This window comes from Rhea pennata, chromosome 5 (genome assembly GCF_028389875.1).
Source record: "Rhea pennata isolate bPtePen1 chromosome 5, bPtePen1.pri, whole genome shotgun sequence".
Taxonomy (NCBI): Eukaryota; Metazoa; Chordata; class Aves; order Rheiformes; family Rheidae; genus Rhea; species Rhea pennata.
In genome coordinates this window covers 64,985,418-65,004,351 of record NC_084667.1, presented here as the reverse complement: position 1 = coordinate 65,004,351, position 18,934 = coordinate 64,985,418, and the positions used below count along the sequence as shown (strand labels likewise).

The window sequence follows — 18,934 nt, the reverse complement described above, 5'->3', positions numbered from 1 at the left end:
CCAGTCCCACCAGGAAATTAAAGCATCAGCTTTATTTCACACCATTTCCTCCTCCACTCCCAAACACCAAGCATACTGCTCTAATTCAGCATGCTGGTGTTTGCTCCAAAAGTCGTATCACGTGCCTGTGAATCAGGATGCCTTCTCCTTTCACTTCCGAACCATTTTATCACATTAGTACTCAAAAAAAAAAAAAAAAAAAAAAAAAAAGCTGTCAGCCTTACCATTTTTTAAAAGAACATCCTGCTCGGAAGACTGCCCTGATCCATCATGCTTGCTGTGGATCTTAAATCTAATCGCTAGTGGCATCGTCCGGTTCTAGACATCAAACCCGGCCCCAGCCATCACTACTGAAATTCAAGACTCTCTACAGTTCAATCAGGACTGCACCCAACAAGACCGTTAGGCCTTGAGCCATTTCAACGGAGGAAGCTGCACCAGCAGAAACGGCACAAGGCCCAGCTATTCCTTAGCCCAGGTATAAAGACAAGAGTCTAAACTGCCGCATATTACTCTCGTGTATAAAATTTCTGGAAATATACTTGTTTTCCCCCAAGTCCTTGTACACATTGTTTTCAGTAACTCAATGCATAAAAATATGGTACGTATTGAAAACAGAGTAATCTATGCAAACAAGGAATAAAATTGCTTTGGTTAGACTCTAAGGATTTATCACAAAGTTTAAAATAAAATTAATTGGCAGGACTTCAGCACTTTAACCCAAGAGAGAATAGATTTATAAGAAACCGTAAGTCCTCCTATTCTAATGGGTCAAATTACCATCTAACCGTGATAGTTTCTTGAACTTCCCACACCTTATTACATCTGGAGCCTGAGATCTCTAACAGATTTCAGGCTTAGATTTGCATCATACACTTAATGAGAAATGGTTTTGTGGTATATATATACACCATGATGTGGCAGCACTATGGTAGCATAATGGCTATTTTAAAATCACGAATTTAAGGGTAAGTATGAATACAAGAGGGTTGAAAATGAGGTGTCATTACCCTTGCTCCCATGAACCTGTCTTTCAGCACAATCCAAGAAAGCAAGAAGACAAAAGCTTTGTTACAACAGAATAGGGCAGAGACGTCTGTGGCTGTCAGCTTCTTTAAAGCCAGTAAATACAGGTAGTTAGTCAAAGTCCACAGAATAGAAAAGGGAGCAGTCCTTTTAAGAAACAGTTTCAGCGTCAGACCATCTTCACCAAAAATCCGACTGCATTCCCTAAGAAAAGAAAAGAGTTTAAAACTCAGCCAGGATTTTGCTTAGCATTCACTCCAGCACAGAAAACATACATTAGACTTTTATCACATTCTGCAATTAATTACATGCTTTCCCTAGCTACTCTGTGCTTCCATAAGAAAGTATCAGTTAATGTGCATAGAGAAAACAACCCACATTTTTCCTAAATCAGAGCAATTTCCCAAATAGAAAAGAAGTAACTTACCTGGAGTAATCACACACTATGCAACAATAATCCCAGGGGCTGTATTCTCATATGAAAAACTGAAAGTTATCTATAATACACTGATAGTCCTCAGTTTCTGCCTTCAAGACCATGAACACAGTGCTTAAAACTGCAATTTTTTCTGTAGCTTGACAATTTCTTCTTGCTTTCCTCTGACATCTGGTTTCATTTGTACTGAAATACACTCTAAAGTATGACCAAGTTAAGCTTTAAGAATCACCTAAAGATACTAAAAAATATGGCCAGACGTATCACCACAGCAGGAAAAATTCCCACCAGCCAGGGAGACAAGAGACCAGGAAAAGAGAGGGAAGGGGAAAGGGAAAGGTACATGACAGGTGTATTTTATCTTATAAGAAGTTGCCTTCACTTGGAGGCATTTCTTTGTGGATAAAATTGCAAACAAAATCTCCAGCTTCACAAGCACACGGAGCATCACACGCAGCCCAAGCGAGCCGTTTGCTTCTTAATGAGCAGAAGGGGCAGCGCAAAAAGCTCTGCTTTCAGGGGCAACACCGCGGCGTGACGTGGGACCCGGCGTGGACGAAGCGGGACTCGAACACCTGGCAGGTCCGAAGGCACGTTACTGCACCCCTCCTGAAGCACCTTGACCTTTTCCAAACTCTGAAGACCTGTTTTTAGCAACTACCTCTGTGCTTGGTTAAAGGGATTCCTTGACATACTCAAGATACGCAGAAGTCCTGGACGCAGCAGGCTCTCTGCCACGTCCCACTGAGCTGGAGTGCCCTAAGTACCATCAAACTGCAAAACGTCGTGATGTGGCAACGTTGCGGGACTAATCTAAATTCCAGGAAGTCTCAGCCCCAAAGCATTCACAACCAAATACGGTTATGTTTGAAAGATTCCTCAGATGCTAATCACGCTGGATTAATTAGTAACTTCAAAGAAAGCACTGCAACACAGAGCTAGTCAAAACTGCTTGTTATTTGGGGGAGGGGGTGGAGGGGTCCTGATTATCCTCATTTGGTTGTTCATTCAAAGACAGACTCCTCTGTTCTTCTAAACCACTTTCAGTTACTCTGCAGAATCCTGGTGTTAAAAATATTTTAGTTTTTTACTGTTAAGAATGGCAACTATCATTTCTAGGTAAGCAGAGCAATAGCACCTACGTAGTACATACCTAAGATCATCTGTGTCTTAGTTAACAACCACTCATTCCATGCTGCCACTGAAACAAGCTGGGCTACAAAGCAGTCATCTCGGTAACAATAAATCGCTTTCTCAAACTCTTTGCCAGGGTACCCAACAAGTTAATCCTAAGGCAGGGGATCTGTTCATTACTTCCTTCACTCCGGTTGACCTAGCAGCTCTCACAGCTCAGCCTGTTTTCCAAAGATCAGAGCAGAAACGTAACACATGGCAAGGGAATAACTAGTGGTGCATATCGTTTTCCTGAGATATGAAGTAAATAATCAGCAAAGCAAATAAATGAATGCTCAAGTTTGAATATATGCTTCTGTACCATTGATTTCAACATGAGTTAAACGTGATTAAGTTCTTTCCTTGACTGAGAATGGACTGACTGACAGCACAGTCTTTAATAATGGTTGACTTGCAGATATAGCAGTTAACATTTAAAAGGTGTTTTCCTCCCCGTGAGACTTAGGTGGATACAGGTAGTGCTTCTCAGTTAAGATGATGCCTCACTTCAGGACAGAGGGACATCGGCGTGCTAACATTACCTGGCAGCAGAGCCAGAAGCCCCGGCTCTCAGCAAAGGACGGATCCGCGGCGCGAAACCTGGAGCTGCGCTGAGCCTGCTCTGAGCGAAGCAGTGGGAATTCTGCCATCGATTTCGATGCACGATTGGATCGTTACATGGTTGTAAATCCAACCTGACTCAGACACTAGCAGCACAGTGTCAGGATCTGTCTCGGAGGGAACAGGCTTGTGCTCTATATTAGAACAAGGGAGAAAGGCTGGGCTGCTCGCAGCAATGCCGGGCACAATTACCATCCCAGCGCTACGCTGGGAGCATACAAAGGCAACAGCGAAACCAGCCAAGCACGTCACTCGGTGGAGTCTACTGAAAAGCTCTCCTACAAACATGCCATGGGAAATTATGTCCATCCCCGCAGCACCCTGCGAGGTAAGGCACTGAAAGTCAGCGGATCAAAGGGGCCAGCACAAGAAGCCAGAGAGCAGCGGGACCAGACACAGACACAGCGTGGTAGCCCCCGACAGCCAGAGAGACACTGGGAATAGGCCCAGCACTACTTCTCCTTCAACCCACAAGGAGGGTGAGAGGCTCCCAAAGTCCTACCAATTAACCATGCCAGGAAGGGGCAGCATCTGGTGGCTTGTAGATCTCCGGGAGGTCCCCACACAGACGAACTTGGAGCAGAGTCAGCAGGATGGAGTCCAAAGGGTCCAGACTATGAATCCTTGGAGGGTGGAAATCTCAGCGATTATTGTATCATTCTGGGTTGGATTAGGGGATGGGGAACTATTTGGAAGAGACAGTTGTGGTAATGCTGCAAATGTCACATATCTCTGAATTCCTACCAGCAGCGGGAGGGAGGAGCACAGATTCACAGCTAGGTAAAGAAATCTGGAAATGCTGCACATATCCCAGGCAAGGGACTGCTTAAGCATCTGGAAGAACTCTCATCATACACAGGAATGTACAAAACAGCGGCTAGCAGTTACTCATCTCTCAATATAAAACCCAACAAGAATTTATGACAGGCTGCTGCTGAGCAAGACAGAGACCTGATGAATTTGTGACTGTGCCCAGGAGAATCCGTGTGCCTGATGAATAATGCTTAGCAAGTGAGGAGATGGAAGACTGTTTTCTCAGTCATGTCTAGAGTAAATTGCCTCAGGCTTTGTGAGGGTTGGTTGCTCAGTGGTTAACTCAGCCTCTTTGGCATGCAACTAAAATAAAACTTGCAAAAGTCACTGCAGTATGAGAGTGATTAAACCCCTGGGCTAAGGGGAGAAGGCTCCATGGATCCCTCCTCCGATAAATGCAGTATTTGTAGGCTGTTGACAGAGACGTGTCTAAGGGGCAGTTGACTCTGAAACTACTACAACACAAACTCTTTCCAAAAGCATAATTGGTCTATTTAAAACCTGCCCTCTAATATAAATAGCTCTCTTTATTTGCAGGTAGCCTTCAGCCATCAGCTCTAGGCAGCGTGCCACGCTCTCAGGAATTAGAGCACCTCAGGCAGCTGTGTAGCTTTGCTTCTGGCACCCCCTAAATAGCTTGCACCGTGTCTTAGTTATTCTGATGCCAGCTCCCGCAGAAGAACAGGTTTATTCACCCCTGACACTCAGCAGCCTCTGGAGTGTACTGCAGCTGGTTTTAAAACAGCTTACAGAAAAAAACGGAGCTAACAGACTCTACCTGGGGTAATATGAATAGATGGAATGTAATTATATCATCCAGATTACAATTTGGCCAGGCCGCTGGGGACGTTATGCTAGCAAGAAACACTGTGGGACCTTTTGTGAGGACAAGCTGTTACTATGCCACTTAGGTCCTTCTCACTAAATCACAACTGCTGCAGTAAAATGACATCTAACTCCATTCCAGGACGTGGCCTCCAAACAGGGTAATGATGCAACTGGTGGACTGTTTCCCAGCACTAACCAAGATCTTGTTTCACTTCTCACATCAGCCTTAAGAAACAGCCTAGCCAGCCATAGTAGTCTTCTCAAGAGCTAGAGCAGGAGAAAAGGGAATTTTGTGCCACTCTCTCACATAGCTAGTGTCTGGCTTACGAAGGCAGGACCACAGGAGTACTCTCCCCACAGGAGTGCTCTCCCTTGGCATGGCCCAAAGGATGCCCTGGTTTCCTGCTGGTCTTCTTCCCCCTACCACTGAGCCACTCAAGATGGAAGTCCTCATCTCTCCTCGGAAAAGACCTCTACATCAAGAATCTAGATTTGCAATGCAATTTCCAAAGTGCCTGGGGAAGCTGGGCTGAGCTACAGCTGCAAGCAGAAGCGGAGGGATTTGCAGATGATATAAACTTGCAAGTGACAGCCACATACCAGCTACTTTGTTTTTGATTGAAAGATGCTCGTATCTTGTTATCATTCTTGCTAGAATGACAACTCTTCCCATAACATTCATATTTCACTACACTCGCAGCTAAAAACATTGCTCCTAGGCAAGAGTTACACAGCTACATAGCATTTGCTGGATTAACTGTGGCTCCTATATCCAGGGCATATTCCGGCACAAAGCCTTTGAACATCACAGTGTTTGTCTTTGAGAAGCCAAGACTTGGAGGAAGCAAAATTTCTTAACGTTCAAAATATCATCCACCTGTCCTGAGCCCTAATTCTAATAGAATCTATTCCCATTCTATGAGTATCTTCTACTCTGGTAAGAATTGGTGGGGGCTGCTTTCCTATTACAGACCTCCAGAACATTTTATTCATCGCTATTGCAAGGATCTCACTCACATTTCAAGCTTTTTATGTGGGACATCTGTTATCTACTAGTACTGGGAAGAAACTAAGAGTTGTGTTTTCTGCCTCGAGAAGGCTAAAATACAGTACTGAAATGTGGTGGGGAGGTAATAACAAGGAATTAGCTTTTGAGACCATAACGTTTAATCCCTATGATAAAGCATGAAAGGTGAGAAATACACAATTACAGACTCAAAGATTATAACCCTTTCAAGCCAGCCTAAAGTTAAAGATTGAGATTTTCATCTTTCCAAGTGGGATTTATTTTCTTAAGACTTAAAAGGTGACAAAGGCTCTACAAAACTTTGCCAGCCCGGGGTCACACTCTGCAAGTCACTAGCATGATCGCTGGTCTCTGCCAAGATATCATAGACATGGTTTGTTCTGATCCACCAGGAATATCTGCTGGACAAAATGTCATGGCTCTTGACAGCTCCCAGCGACTATCTACATGCTCTAGACACACGAAGACCAAGCAACTCGGGGCTCAGACGTAGGCCTGGAAAAGTTACAGGTTACAGGAAAGGACCAGTTACTCAAAAAAAAAGGAACAATATCAAGAATACAAAACTAAAAAACAAAAGAATTGACCCAGCTTTGAAATTAAATAATCAACCAAATAACTGCAGAGGATCTGTTTGGATGAATATTTATTCTCACCTTCTTCCTTACTTGCTCTGCATTTATTATTGCTTTACTTCATACTCAGAAGCCAAGCGGACACTGTTAGTGTTCTTACAAATACTCAAGAAAGAATCTGAACGAAGGCATCGTTAACATACAAAGCACCAGGGTTTTCAGAAAAGCAGTTAATTAAGTGCAACTGTTCAATTTCAGTCACGCTGCTTTGACAGGAAGGATAATTTAGGGCCAGGTTACAGTAGAGATCCTGGCAAAAGCAGCCTAGGGAAGAATTTGGCCTTGCTACACTCCAGCCCTGACAGTCACGGATTGAATTCCCTGGGTGCTCAGTGACAGCCGCACTGAACCCTCTGTCAGCTCGAACTAGGTGAGAGCCGCATGCTGGCTCATACCTGGCACAGACAATCCTGATGAAATGAGGAAGGCTGTTTCTCAAAGAAGTCTGCACCGAAGCAACTGAACTGGAACCCAGCTCAAAATTATCCTCTGAATACTTTCCCTCCATGGACAAGGTGCGGTATCTCTTGGCAAGCTGAATTCAGCTCCATCCTTTAAAGCAGATTCTATTTTACTTTAGATTAGTGGAATAATAGAGGTGGAGGAGGAACTGAGAAATTAATTGCCCCAGGGGGTGGGGGTATTTCCAGCACTGGAGACTCCTGAGAACAAGTTAGACCTATCTTTCTTAAGAATTGGTTAGAGTGGAGCTAAGACAGCTTGGTCCTGCTGTATGTGGTTGGACTAGATGATCTCTTTGGGTTGTTTCCTCTCCTTTTTATTTCTGTAATTTCAGCTGACTGCTGAAAGGAAACAAGGATCTCCACCCCTGCAGATATTATAATTACTACCATGGACTCCTGCAATCTTTGCACTTGAGGTTGAGGGTTCAGTTCCAACATATAGCCATATGGCATAAGGAAAGGGCTAAGATAAGAAAGCTGTTTTTCCTTGGCTCTTACAACACAAAGGAAAAATCACTTCCATGCGGAGCCTGATTGCCTGGCCTACCTGCATAGGAAAAACAGACAGAAGATGGGACATCTTCCCGCTACGCCAACTTACCCCCTAGAGCTAAAGCGGGAGCACAAAGTCTGCATCCTGCTGTATTACCCACCCCACACAAAAGAAAGTGGAGAGGGTTACAGAGCGACTCTTCCCCCAGGCTGTGATCCAGCACAAGGAGGCAAGGTCACAGTTTTCATCCTGCTATAGTCATTGGGCGCAGAGAGCAAGCCATGGTCTTCTCCATGGAAACCACCTTCTCAGCTTTGAGCATCTCCCTTCTCAGCTATGAGTTGTTCTGGTTGTGCTTTACACTATAGTTTTGGCATAAATATTTCGGAATAGATTAATTAATGCTCAGTGGAAGCCTATTCCAGACAAGAACACACAATACAGAGATATCAGATAATATAATAGCAGGATTATAACCAATTTACTGACCTTTTCAACACGATAAAAAACCCTCTAACCATCAATTATCCATTTATTCAAGCATGTATCACTCATCTGTTAACCTTACATAAGGTATTTATAAATGAGATTTTCTGCAGCATGACCTTTATTCTGCCTTTTGACACCATGGGGTCAAACTGAGAAAAGAGCCATGATTTCAGTCCACAGAAACCAAACTGTTTAAAGAGATACTGCCCCAGTGAAGCCTACCTGAATTTTTTGATTGGAGACTGCTTTTCCTGTGCAGTTGCAAGGTGCCCAGAATAATAAATGGGGAAAATCATAATATTCCAGTTTGTTGAGAACCAAGTCATGAAAAAGGGACAGTCAAAGGTCTCGTATGTGATTTTGACAAACTGCGTGGTCCCAACCCAGGAGGAAGAGACAGACAAAATGATCAGAAATCTCCAGATAAGCTTAAGAAATGTGGACGTGCAAGACTGACATCGTGTCTGTCCCTCAGTTTCTTGGCTGCTGCTCTCTGTGTGTGTTTGTGTTCCTTCCTCTCCTGGAAAAAGAAGCAAAAAGAGAGAAAAAGAGAAGAGTTGCACACATGACAAATGCATATCAAACAATTTTTAACATAATCTCCCCTTCCGATCCAGACACAAACCATTCCCCTGCCTTCTCTCTATAATTTCCCTGTGCCCTGCAAACACTGAGATCCTGCACAGAAATACTTTAGTAAGACCATCTCTGTCATTTCAAGGGGCTAGGAGCAAAATACAAATACAGAGGCCTGAGATAACAGCATTATGGTTAAGTGTTGCCACAGTTTGCTTTATCTGTCCCTCTTTCCTTCTGTCAGCCAAGCCTCTAGAACAGAGCTCCATACCTTGGAACTGACTTTATAATAAAGTCAATAACTGTGCATGTTTGCAACATAAAAGCTATCTGAGCCTGCACATCTGAAGCCAGAAACAAGTTGTTATTATTCAAGATTTTAACACAAGAACCACATTTTTATTTGCAAGCCAAGAGAGGAAAAAGAAACAGCTTGGTGGTTTCGTATATCAAAGTCAAGACAGGTTTTTTTCAGTCAAGTTTGTGCATTTACACTTTTGAAGTTAAAAAAGGAAACTGGACAAAACTGGAGCTTTGCATGCCTCATGCCTAGAAATAAACCTCTACAGAAAACCAAGGAGAAATCAGAAAGCTGTCATTTCCCGTTCTAGTACAGAAGCTTTCAGATCTAATCTGCAGACCACTGCAGATTTCCTAAGAGAGTGGTGGACCCCACAGAGGATTTAACCTCACTGACTGATGGCTTGCTCTCCACACAAGTCTTCCAGAGATGCAAGCCATGAACCTTATTTTGAGTTCACAAATCCCCAGTTGAAAAAAACGGATCCGATTGTACTGGATATTGAAAAGCAGTTGAGACACTGTTGATTCATTCAGGCCTCACGTGCACATGTGGCTGTAGTGAGCTCTAACTATTTACCACCTTGGAACATATCATCTTGGTTTGATGAGAGAAGCAGGACTTCCTTTTAAAATCATGACTGCAGCTATGCCAAAGGAATTATTACTATCAATTATCAATGATATCAACACATGATATGATATATTGTTAAAATTAATAGGACTGTTGATGTTAAGAGGAGCTATGGATCCACTGCAATGTGAGGACACTGTCCTACATTCAAGATGAAAATGCTTCAACGTAAGTGTGAGAAAGGTTAAGTTTTCAGATTTGAGTTTGACTTTCCTTTTACGCTACTGTTTCTGCTGTAAAGAAATGTAAAACTGAAGTTCCAATCATTAAATTAGACAAACATTATATCTAAAAAATGTTTCATCATAGCAAGTAGTGCACTTGCAATCAAGAATCTTCTAACCAGGACATGGAGCATTTTCTAAGTTTACAGTGAATCAAGGATTTAAATAAAATAAGAGATTTATTAAAAACATGCAAAGATAAGCAGACACAGATCTGAAAAGACAAGCATCATTTTAACAATCTCTTTGGCTGCTAAGAGAAAATAGGCATTTGTATGCTACTAATAATGACTGGCATCTTCTATTAAAAAGGTAGATTATACTTAACACTTTTTATACTTAAAAAGACCATATTGTGTAACATTCACTTGCAGGTTTTCCTGCTAAGCAAACCTACCATGCAATTAGTCTTTCTTCAGCCAACAGTTAAAGTAATCACATGACAGAAGACTAAAGCACCTTTATACATGCCTTCTATTTTTCAATTACCAAATAACTATGTAATTACTGTTACTATACCTGACACTACCATTAGCATTTGATTTCGATTTTACAGTCCCAGGTTTGAATGTTAGTGAAAGCCACAGAAATATACACTTACTGTAAGTCCTAGCTCGGTTTAAAAGACCTACATAAGTTTTAGCCTGATTAAACGTAGAACGGGGAGCTTTTGTAATCGATAAGGGGTAAGATTCAACATGTCAAGTAACGTAGCTGGCAAATACTTGTATGTCTAGACTAAACACATTGTTTAGGGTCCCTCGATACTCAGTGGAAATGGATAGGCATATAGAGAAGGTGGCTGATCCGATCCTTATACATCTGAGGCAGATGGACCATCCACTGGAGGTGCTTGTCTCCCCCTTTTGCTTACTGAAGGAACCCAATCAATCTAGACTAGATATCTAAATTTATATAGCTCAAGTGAAATTGAGATGAATCCCTGCCTGAAGCGACCTAGCAGCACAACAGTCACTTTGAAAATCCACAGGATGTGCACACTTAAATCTTGGCCAAAGATCCACAAGGACAAGAAAAGAAATATCTTAAAAACAAAAGAAAACAAAAAGCACCACAGGACCTAAACTCAAAGATGGTGGGAACACATGGATAACAGGCATGTAACTCATACTAAACAGGCTGAAGAATTTTTAAGTCATGAAGTTGGAGCTGGACTGAACTGGAAAGTAGAACTTGTGTTCAGATACTGAATGATATGCCAATGAGGAGTAAATACGTCATTAGCCAAAGTGACTGGTAGACAGCATTTTACAATTAGCAAGGTGGCAGAAATCCTTCACGTCTGCATTTAGCTCAGTCTGAAAGAAAACAACACATTTAACTTACCAAGTGCATGGAAGCAATGTGAGAGCTCAACAAGGATGAAACGACAGGCAAAGAATGTAGATGACACTGCAGGTGGCACACAAGCATGACACTGGTCAATGAACACTGTGTTGAAAGGCAGCTAGCAGAAAAAGTGCTTTTGCTTTTGAGTTTCGAAAGAATGAGATGAGGAAGAATAAAAACTATGTCTGTTCTTCCAAACTCTTGACTATTTGACAACATCCTAGAAAAGATTCTTTGTATTTGTTTATCTTCCTGTCAGGACAATCCCACCTCACTGATGAGGAAGGGAAGATCAGGATAGAAAGGAAACTAAAATATTGTAAAACACATGTTTGGAAGACTATGATGTCAAGGCATTACTTTTTTCTTGAGTGGACTAAGGTCCTGTCTTAGAGAATTTAAGATGGATTCCAGTTTTGGATGTACCCTAGTGGCAGCACGCACACAATTATCTTGGACTGATATTTAGAGATCAGATCTCCAGTATCTTAGGTATGATCCTTACTGCAAGATACTGTATCACCTACTTTTTGCTTCAATAATCATCTTCAGTACTTTTCTAAGGGTCTCTATCAACAGATCTTTCTCCTACAGGAATAGTAGTTCTCTCCATATTTCCTACACTTTGAAAGACTAAAAATGGCTGACTTGCTGCCATTGTCAGTGAAGTGACAGGAGAAAGGTTCATCTCCCATAGCTGCAGTGTGCAAGGGAGATCCACAGCCTGTTCTTCCTCCCCTTTTTGCTCCCGGTATATACACACACGCTTTTCCAAAGAGCTTGGATGGTTACACTATTTCAGTCCTTTATGCAGTCCTCCTCCTTAGCAGTACAATTCAGCAGAGGTTGCATATTGCAATTGCTCCCGTCCCACCCCTACTGATGATGGATGTACATTGTGGTGAAGAAGTCTATGTTCACCATACCTACAAGTTCATTTCAGCTAAACTTCTGCAGTAAAGAGGGTGACACATTCCTGAAGGAAGCCCTGATGTGCAGCTGATCGATGATCTGAACTGTGATGGTCTTTCCTAGATATCCTTCCACCTGTTGCTCCTTCTCTTCCTCTTCATCAGACCGTCCACGGTATGAGCTGAGATTGTCATTGTCTTTGAGAAGGAATATTGCTGGCTTTTAAGGGTCCTGGTCTCTGGCCAGGCTGAAGCTGAGGAAACATAACCACCTTGTAAGACTAACTCATGTGCTACTGTTAATCATCCTTTCAAGATCTTCTGTGCCTACTGGCCTTATGCATCTGATTTCTCAGATAACACATTGAATGCTCCTACTGGGACCCAGGCCTTTTTCTCCCATCCTTGCTTCTTTCCCACCTAACCCAAATTTGTACACAGGTACAGGAAGGACTTTCACGTGGCTTTGCAGTTTACACCAGCAGAAATTAATGTCAACACGTTCCAACTCTGCACCATCTTTCAAAAGACAGACGAAAGAGGCCTTTCACAGGCATATTGGGATGCCAGGAATGTGGCTGTTATGCCTACCTGATCTGCTCTGCCTCTCGACTCTGCTGTGACGATAGATGCCCGAGGGACTTCGATTCTGCAGCTCAAGAATGGGAGCAGCAGAATCTTCAGCAACAGATAAAGGGGAGAGCTGCCTAGTCATGCCTCTGTGTGTGCTGGGGCAGTTGCCTCCTGGCTTGCATTGGATGACAGATGATCGTGAGACACCTGAGAAGAAAGAGTTTGCATCAGTTTGGCTGTAAACTCCCAGGAGGAAAGCGGGGCTTTCAAACACTCTGTCAGTGCAATAGTGAAATACATACAAACGATTCAGTGGGAGAGGGGAAGCACACTGTAAAAATCAAAGCTTCAGCTCTGGTCAGAATAAAGTAAATGAGTAAATAAATAAGTAAATAAATTCTTAATTCTCTCCCCCCTTACAGATAAAAGGTGCTGTATGAAAACCAGTCTTTCCCCTGAAGAAATGACAGCCCTATACTGGAGTATATTCTTAGTCACAAGGCTTCATCCACAGGGTCCGAACAGTCAAAGGAATTTGTACTCACGTGGGCCCCTTCCTGAGCACTGACCCTGAGCCAGGCAAAAGGAGAGGTCACCATTCTCCCACAGTGTGGGAAGGAGGGCTGTGGAATGACTGTCTCCCGGGGCCAGTGCTGAAAGCCTCAAGCGAGGGTTCCCCTTTCCGTCCTCCAGAATGACCCATGACTTGTCCTTGAGGCTCTTGTATGGAATGAAGCCGAGGTCGCTGACAGATCTTTAGGATGAAGACTTCTATTAAATCATCAAAGAGATTAGTTTTCAGCCTTTATGTGCACCAAATCCATGTCTTCAGAGAACTGCCTTTTATTCTTCTGATAAGTGCAGATAATACCACAACACTGCATTTCAGAGGTTATATAGATGTGGAAGGCAGCAGACAAGACCCAGGACCCAGAAATACCAGTGGCATCAGATGAGAAGTTTGCCAATGAGGAGGACATCACATTCTATGAGCAAGAGCTTGAACGACTGGATTAAGAACCAGCAAATAACAGAAAAGAGCGCAGGGTTGGCATCTGGCAAAGCGAGCCTGGTTATCTTCTGTGTGACAAACATCTTGCACAGACTCCCTAATTTATTGGAAGTTAGACAATTGTTTAACAAGTCAGCACATGAGAAGCACATCAGAGTCTTCTTCTGAGTCACAAAATCAAGAAGATAGGCTGTTTTGGTAAGTATCAAGATGTGTTCATTATCAGTTGTGGGTACCACCATGTTCTTTGCAGTTGCTCTTTCATCTGGTGACCACCTTACCCAATCTTGTGGAAGTCATACATACGCAGAGCAGCCACTGACTTTGGCATGATTTGGAAGGATTGAAAGAGTACAAAAACATACATAAAACCCTCATGGTGTATGGTGCCAAACATGGAATAAATAGGCCAAACATCTCAAAAGGCAACATGCTGCTTTACAACGTGAGCCATTCCAGTACACTTTGAGCATATAACTCCATACCAAATAACAACATCGATTATATTTTAAAGTAGGGACAGCATGCAAGCAACTGCATGAAGCAATCAAACACCATTTTGCTAGAGGAAGCTAGGGTTCACACAACCTTCAGTGAACTTAAAGCTATGTTTGATTCACCAGCTCTACCTATAAACTCCACAAAGGAAGAGATGTATAGAACACAGTATTATAGAGAAAGATCCTCTGTCAACCTATTTGGAATCTCCAATGTCAATTTTGACCCACTAAGTAGACTGAATTAGCAGTTAAACCCCTAAAGACAATCTTTCTCAAAGACACTCTTCTCTTCTTCCTCTGTCAAGTATAGGAAAATTCCAACATGAGGATGACACTCAAACCCGTCTTACTACGTAGCCCTAAGAATTCAATCAATGAAGAATTCAAAATACAATCTACAACACCAGACCTACCAAAGTCAACTTTGAAAGATTAAGATCTATACACTAAGCACTTTACTGCCTTTCCTCTTCATCTTTTGGTGAGCATCACTCTTTGAGAGAACTTTTCAGAGCCCACAGGATATTTTTAAACTTTTAAGAAGCTGTTCATGTTCATATACTTACTTTTAATGGAGAAAATCATAGTCTAATAGCTGCACAGCTCCTTTTCTGGCTTTCACAACCCCAAGGCTTACTCTTCCCACTTAAAAAGTTAGGACAACATTACCTACTTCATAAAGCTTTGCAAAAATCTTGAAAATCACTTTGAGGTTGACAAGCACAATAGAAATGGCAGCCCTGGGCCATTCACTCCACAAGAAGTAGTACAATGCCTTTATTCGACAGCTGAAAGTTAGTTCCAACATCCTCAAGCTTGAGACAATCAGTGCTTTCTGGCCTAAGTATTCAAAAAGGCATTTAAGATTTTTCAACTTAAAGAAACTTTATTTTCAGAAAGCATTTGCTCACTGTCTGTCCTCTGACAATCAGCCATCAAGGTGCCTTGACCCAAATCAGTACGCACTTTGATTTGTATCATTTAAAGAGTTTTCACCAAGTTAGAAGACACATACCACATCTTAATTCAGACCTAATTTAGAACAACATTAAGATCACACTCAGAAGTCCTGCAGATCATCTGCAACCAAAATTTCAGGAAAATCTATTTTTCCTCACATGCAGAGCTCTGAGTTATTTATATCTGGTATAACAAAGCACCATTAATCTTTTCCTGTACATTGAAAAACTCAGCAGTTGAGACTAAAACCGCAATTTAAGAAACCGTATTTAACCAACAGTAACTGCTTGATTTAGTGAAATCTTCTCTCATATTTGAAAGCAATCAGGTAGCACAATAATTTATTAGTATTTCACTGTTACAGCTAGAAATCCTTGGACTAGGCCATTTCAAGCTACTGAATCTGAACCTATTTTATGGATATACTTTGATAGGGAAAGTGAATAGATATATGCTGGCCTAATTTATCTAAACTTGTGATTTTATTAGCAGCAAGGACAAGAGAGATCAAAAGCAGCATTTGCCACTGAACTTCCGTCTACCTTCACAAACGGCATTTGCCTTTGGAGACCTTATGGTCTTCAGCAATGAGACCATGTCCCCTCCAGACAGGACAACAGCAAGGTGCTGCCAGCCTTCTGCTAGCCTTCACATGGGGAGGGGAGAAGGGGAAGTTGGGGCTTTCACTTCCCTGGCAGAGGCTACAACCAGCACGTGCCAAAAAAACAGAGAAGCAGCTACTCGCTAGAAAGATGCTACAATATCCCTCCTCCAGAGTGAACCTTCTGGGTGGGATTCATTAGACTTATTTAAGTTAATAAACTTAGGAGAAGAGAAATAGCACCTTGGAACTGTCTGCATCTCTCCTTGACTATAAAGAGGAAAACAACCATCTCAACTGGAGACATTTACACTGAGTAGAACTTTTTATCCGACTACTTTACCTGACCTTTCTTTTAACTAGACTACCTGGGCTTATAACAGATAAATCATCTGAAACTCAGCGTGTACAGACGCCACATCCAGCCTCTGTAGAACAACATAGTCAACTCTGAGCACGAACATGGTTCATGGCTGAAGCACAGGCTGAAAATGAATCTACGCTCCGGGCATCATTTGGCACATTAAGGGAAGGCTAACACAAGAGATTGGAAAAATCCAACAAATAGGAACAATTTTTGCCAGATTACTAAAGGATATTCCTTGATCTCTTGGAGGTTACAAGTAAATATCAAAGTAACATATAGCCCTTGGGCTTAGTAGAGCAGGAGAGAGAGAACAGGAAAGGCCCATACATGATTGTATCAAGCACATCTCCAAGAGTCAAATCCATCTTAATCACTGGTGCAGAGGCTTTACAGCAGAGGAAGCAAAGCCATTTTTCTGCACACAGAGACCAAAAGGAACCCAGGCAGGGGAACCCGAGGCTTTCCGCAGGCTTCTAATAAAGTCTGCCCTCATTCTGCATTTAATATTATAAACTTATTCCACTGTACTGCAATTTAGCAAGGAAATTATGCTTGTGACTAACCTAAACCACATGACTAATATCGTCAAAGTGCCTATTTTTCACATGGTTGAACATTGTTGTGAATCCCAGCTGCAGGAGGAGGTAAGCTGCCACGAGCTGCTGCTCACAGCGTGCTGATTCAACCCGGGAACCAGCAGCCTTGTCCTGAGAGCCGTTTTCATCTCCCATCTGTAAACTGCTCTCAGCTCCCTTGCCCTCAGCCCTCTGAAAGACGTGATACACATCTGCGGCTCTTCCTTCACACACAGATCTTGATATGCAGCTCGCAGAGTGAGAAAATCTGCCTTTTCCTCAGATTCAGGCTAGACAAATCGCTCTATTATTTTGCAATGGCTTGGAGAGAAGGGATTCTTCTTTGAGATTCAAAAAAACATGGTTTTCAGATTATTTTGGTGTGCATGACATATTTTGCATGTGGCAGCAGAGCTTAGAATACTAAAAAACATGCCATTTTGTTGGGGACATCTTTTCCGGCTTCTGAGTTGTCATTAAAAAATGGATGGAATGAGCTACCAGTTAAAATAATCAATGCAGTATAAAAATGCAGCCCCAAAAGTAATTCATACATGGCCTGGCCATCACAGATTTGACTTCCTCTGGTTTTTTTTGTTTGTTTTTTTAATCACTTCCCTGATGAAAATTTAGAACCTCCCAAACAGGTAATTCAATTCTCACCTGAAAGCCATCCATGCATCCATGACACCGTATTACTGACACAAACTGTTCGCTTATTTAGCGACAGTAGCATTTGACATGCCAGTACGTGTCAAAACACATGCTCTTTTTTGATTACACAACTAAATGGACGGTTAAATAGGTGATGTTAATGAGCTAGGCACTTTCTTTGTATCTTCTGCTCAGAATCTGGCTTTGCACGTTTAAGAAGTGCAGAGCAGTCCACATTTAGGACTAGGTTCCCAAAGCCAGCTTTGCCCTGCAAAGGAGTCGTCTCACGTGGCTCCCCCACGGCAGTCAGCAGAGAGGCAGGATTTTCTAAAACATCAGTCAGGGCATCTACAATCTCCCTTTTGCTTATTAAAACCTCTGTATTTCACTGCGTCCTTGAAATCTCAGCCCCTGCTGCGCCACTGTTGTGGCACGGACAAAACGATGCCTTCGATACCACTACCGCAAAAACAGCTGCTGGGTTTCGACAGACGGACGGAGACGGAAGCGAGGCTGGTGGCAAGTACATCAGGTGACTGTTCCTGCTAACTTGGGCGCAGGCGAAAGAATCGGCAAGGCCTCCTTTACCCGGCACCCGGTAGAGCGAGCACTCGCCGAGCTCGCCCCAGCCTGGCGTGTGCTCAGAACCAGCAGTCGGACTCAGCACCGCCAACCTCCGACTACGTTTACCAAAGCCAAGCAAAAAATTATAGGCATCTTTGCAGACAGTGTGCTGCACAAGTTTAAGGAATAAACACCTGTTATTTTGCTCCATGAAGAAAAGTAATATCCCCGCATCTCAGACATTAGTAATGCTGTTCATTTAAATACATCCTTCGGAGACCCTGCGACTGGTCTCTATGTATTTGAGTTAATGCATACTTGTCCCTTCAGAGTAATGTGCTGTTCATTTACTATTTGCTTGTTTTGAAAGTTTTTATGTTTGAAGGGGATGTGAGGGTTACAACATTTTTTTTTTATCCTAGGGGAAAATAAGGTTTTCAGATTTTAATGAAAAACAAATGACTCAGCGACAGTGTAATGCATTTCTCTTGTGCTGTGATTAACCACTGTCAAGAGCAGAATGCAAAAAAGCAGATATTTCTGTTGTACTTTAGCAGTGACATCTATCTGCAATTTCTGCCCATTATCCCCTCAGTGTCTGCACACAGCCGCTCGCTGCAAACTAGCAGACAGCAACTTTACTCACAATCAGAAAAAACTCCTCAATAATTTACACATGGCCTCCTATCCTCGCTATAAAATGAGCAGAGACGTAGCACAGGGAGTAAATAACTGACGTATTATCACCGTATAAACTAACTTACTGCCAGATCAGGGATATATCTTGCACCTAACTTCTCCATCCAGAGTGAGTAGGACAAGTCTAACCATCAGGAAAGGAAATCTAGGTTAGCTGGTCAGAAAACTGCCCCCCTATTCAACACATGCCAGTCGTATCTCATGCTGAGGTATCAAATCTCATCCATGGGATCAAGGGTTTTCCTATGATATCTAAGAGTAAATCAAGATACCATATTGTGTGCTCTTTCCTTCCTCCACCCCACTACTTATCACAGTATATATCAAATCACTTTAAAAATATTTATCACCCATTTGCATGGGCTCAGTAGAACTAGAACCTTCACCCTGAAGATTTTTTCATCCCTGTCTCTTTAGTTGTCGCAATCT

The 18,934-nt window shown here is 42.4% G+C and overlaps 1 protein-coding gene across 3 annotated transcripts in view; it reads right to left on the bottom strand.

The window, feature by feature from the left end:
- SLC35F4 (solute carrier family 35 member F4) overlaps positions 1-18,934 on the bottom strand; it is a 121,042-nt gene that overhangs the window by 9,955 nt on the left and 92,153 nt on the right. For 2 of the 3 annotated variants that reach the window (XM_062577149.1, XM_062577151.1), the window contains exons 2-4: positions 12,592-12,780; positions 8,228-8,525; positions 1,011-1,230 (exon numbers count right to left, since the gene is read on the bottom strand). In XM_062577149.1, coding sequence (XP_062433133.1) covers positions 1,011-1,230; positions 8,228-8,525; positions 12,592-12,780 — 707 coding nt within the window. The remainder of the gene's footprint in view (positions 1-1,010; positions 1,231-8,227; positions 8,526-12,591; positions 12,781-18,934) is intronic. The other variant, XM_062577150.1, reaches the window with a different exon arrangement.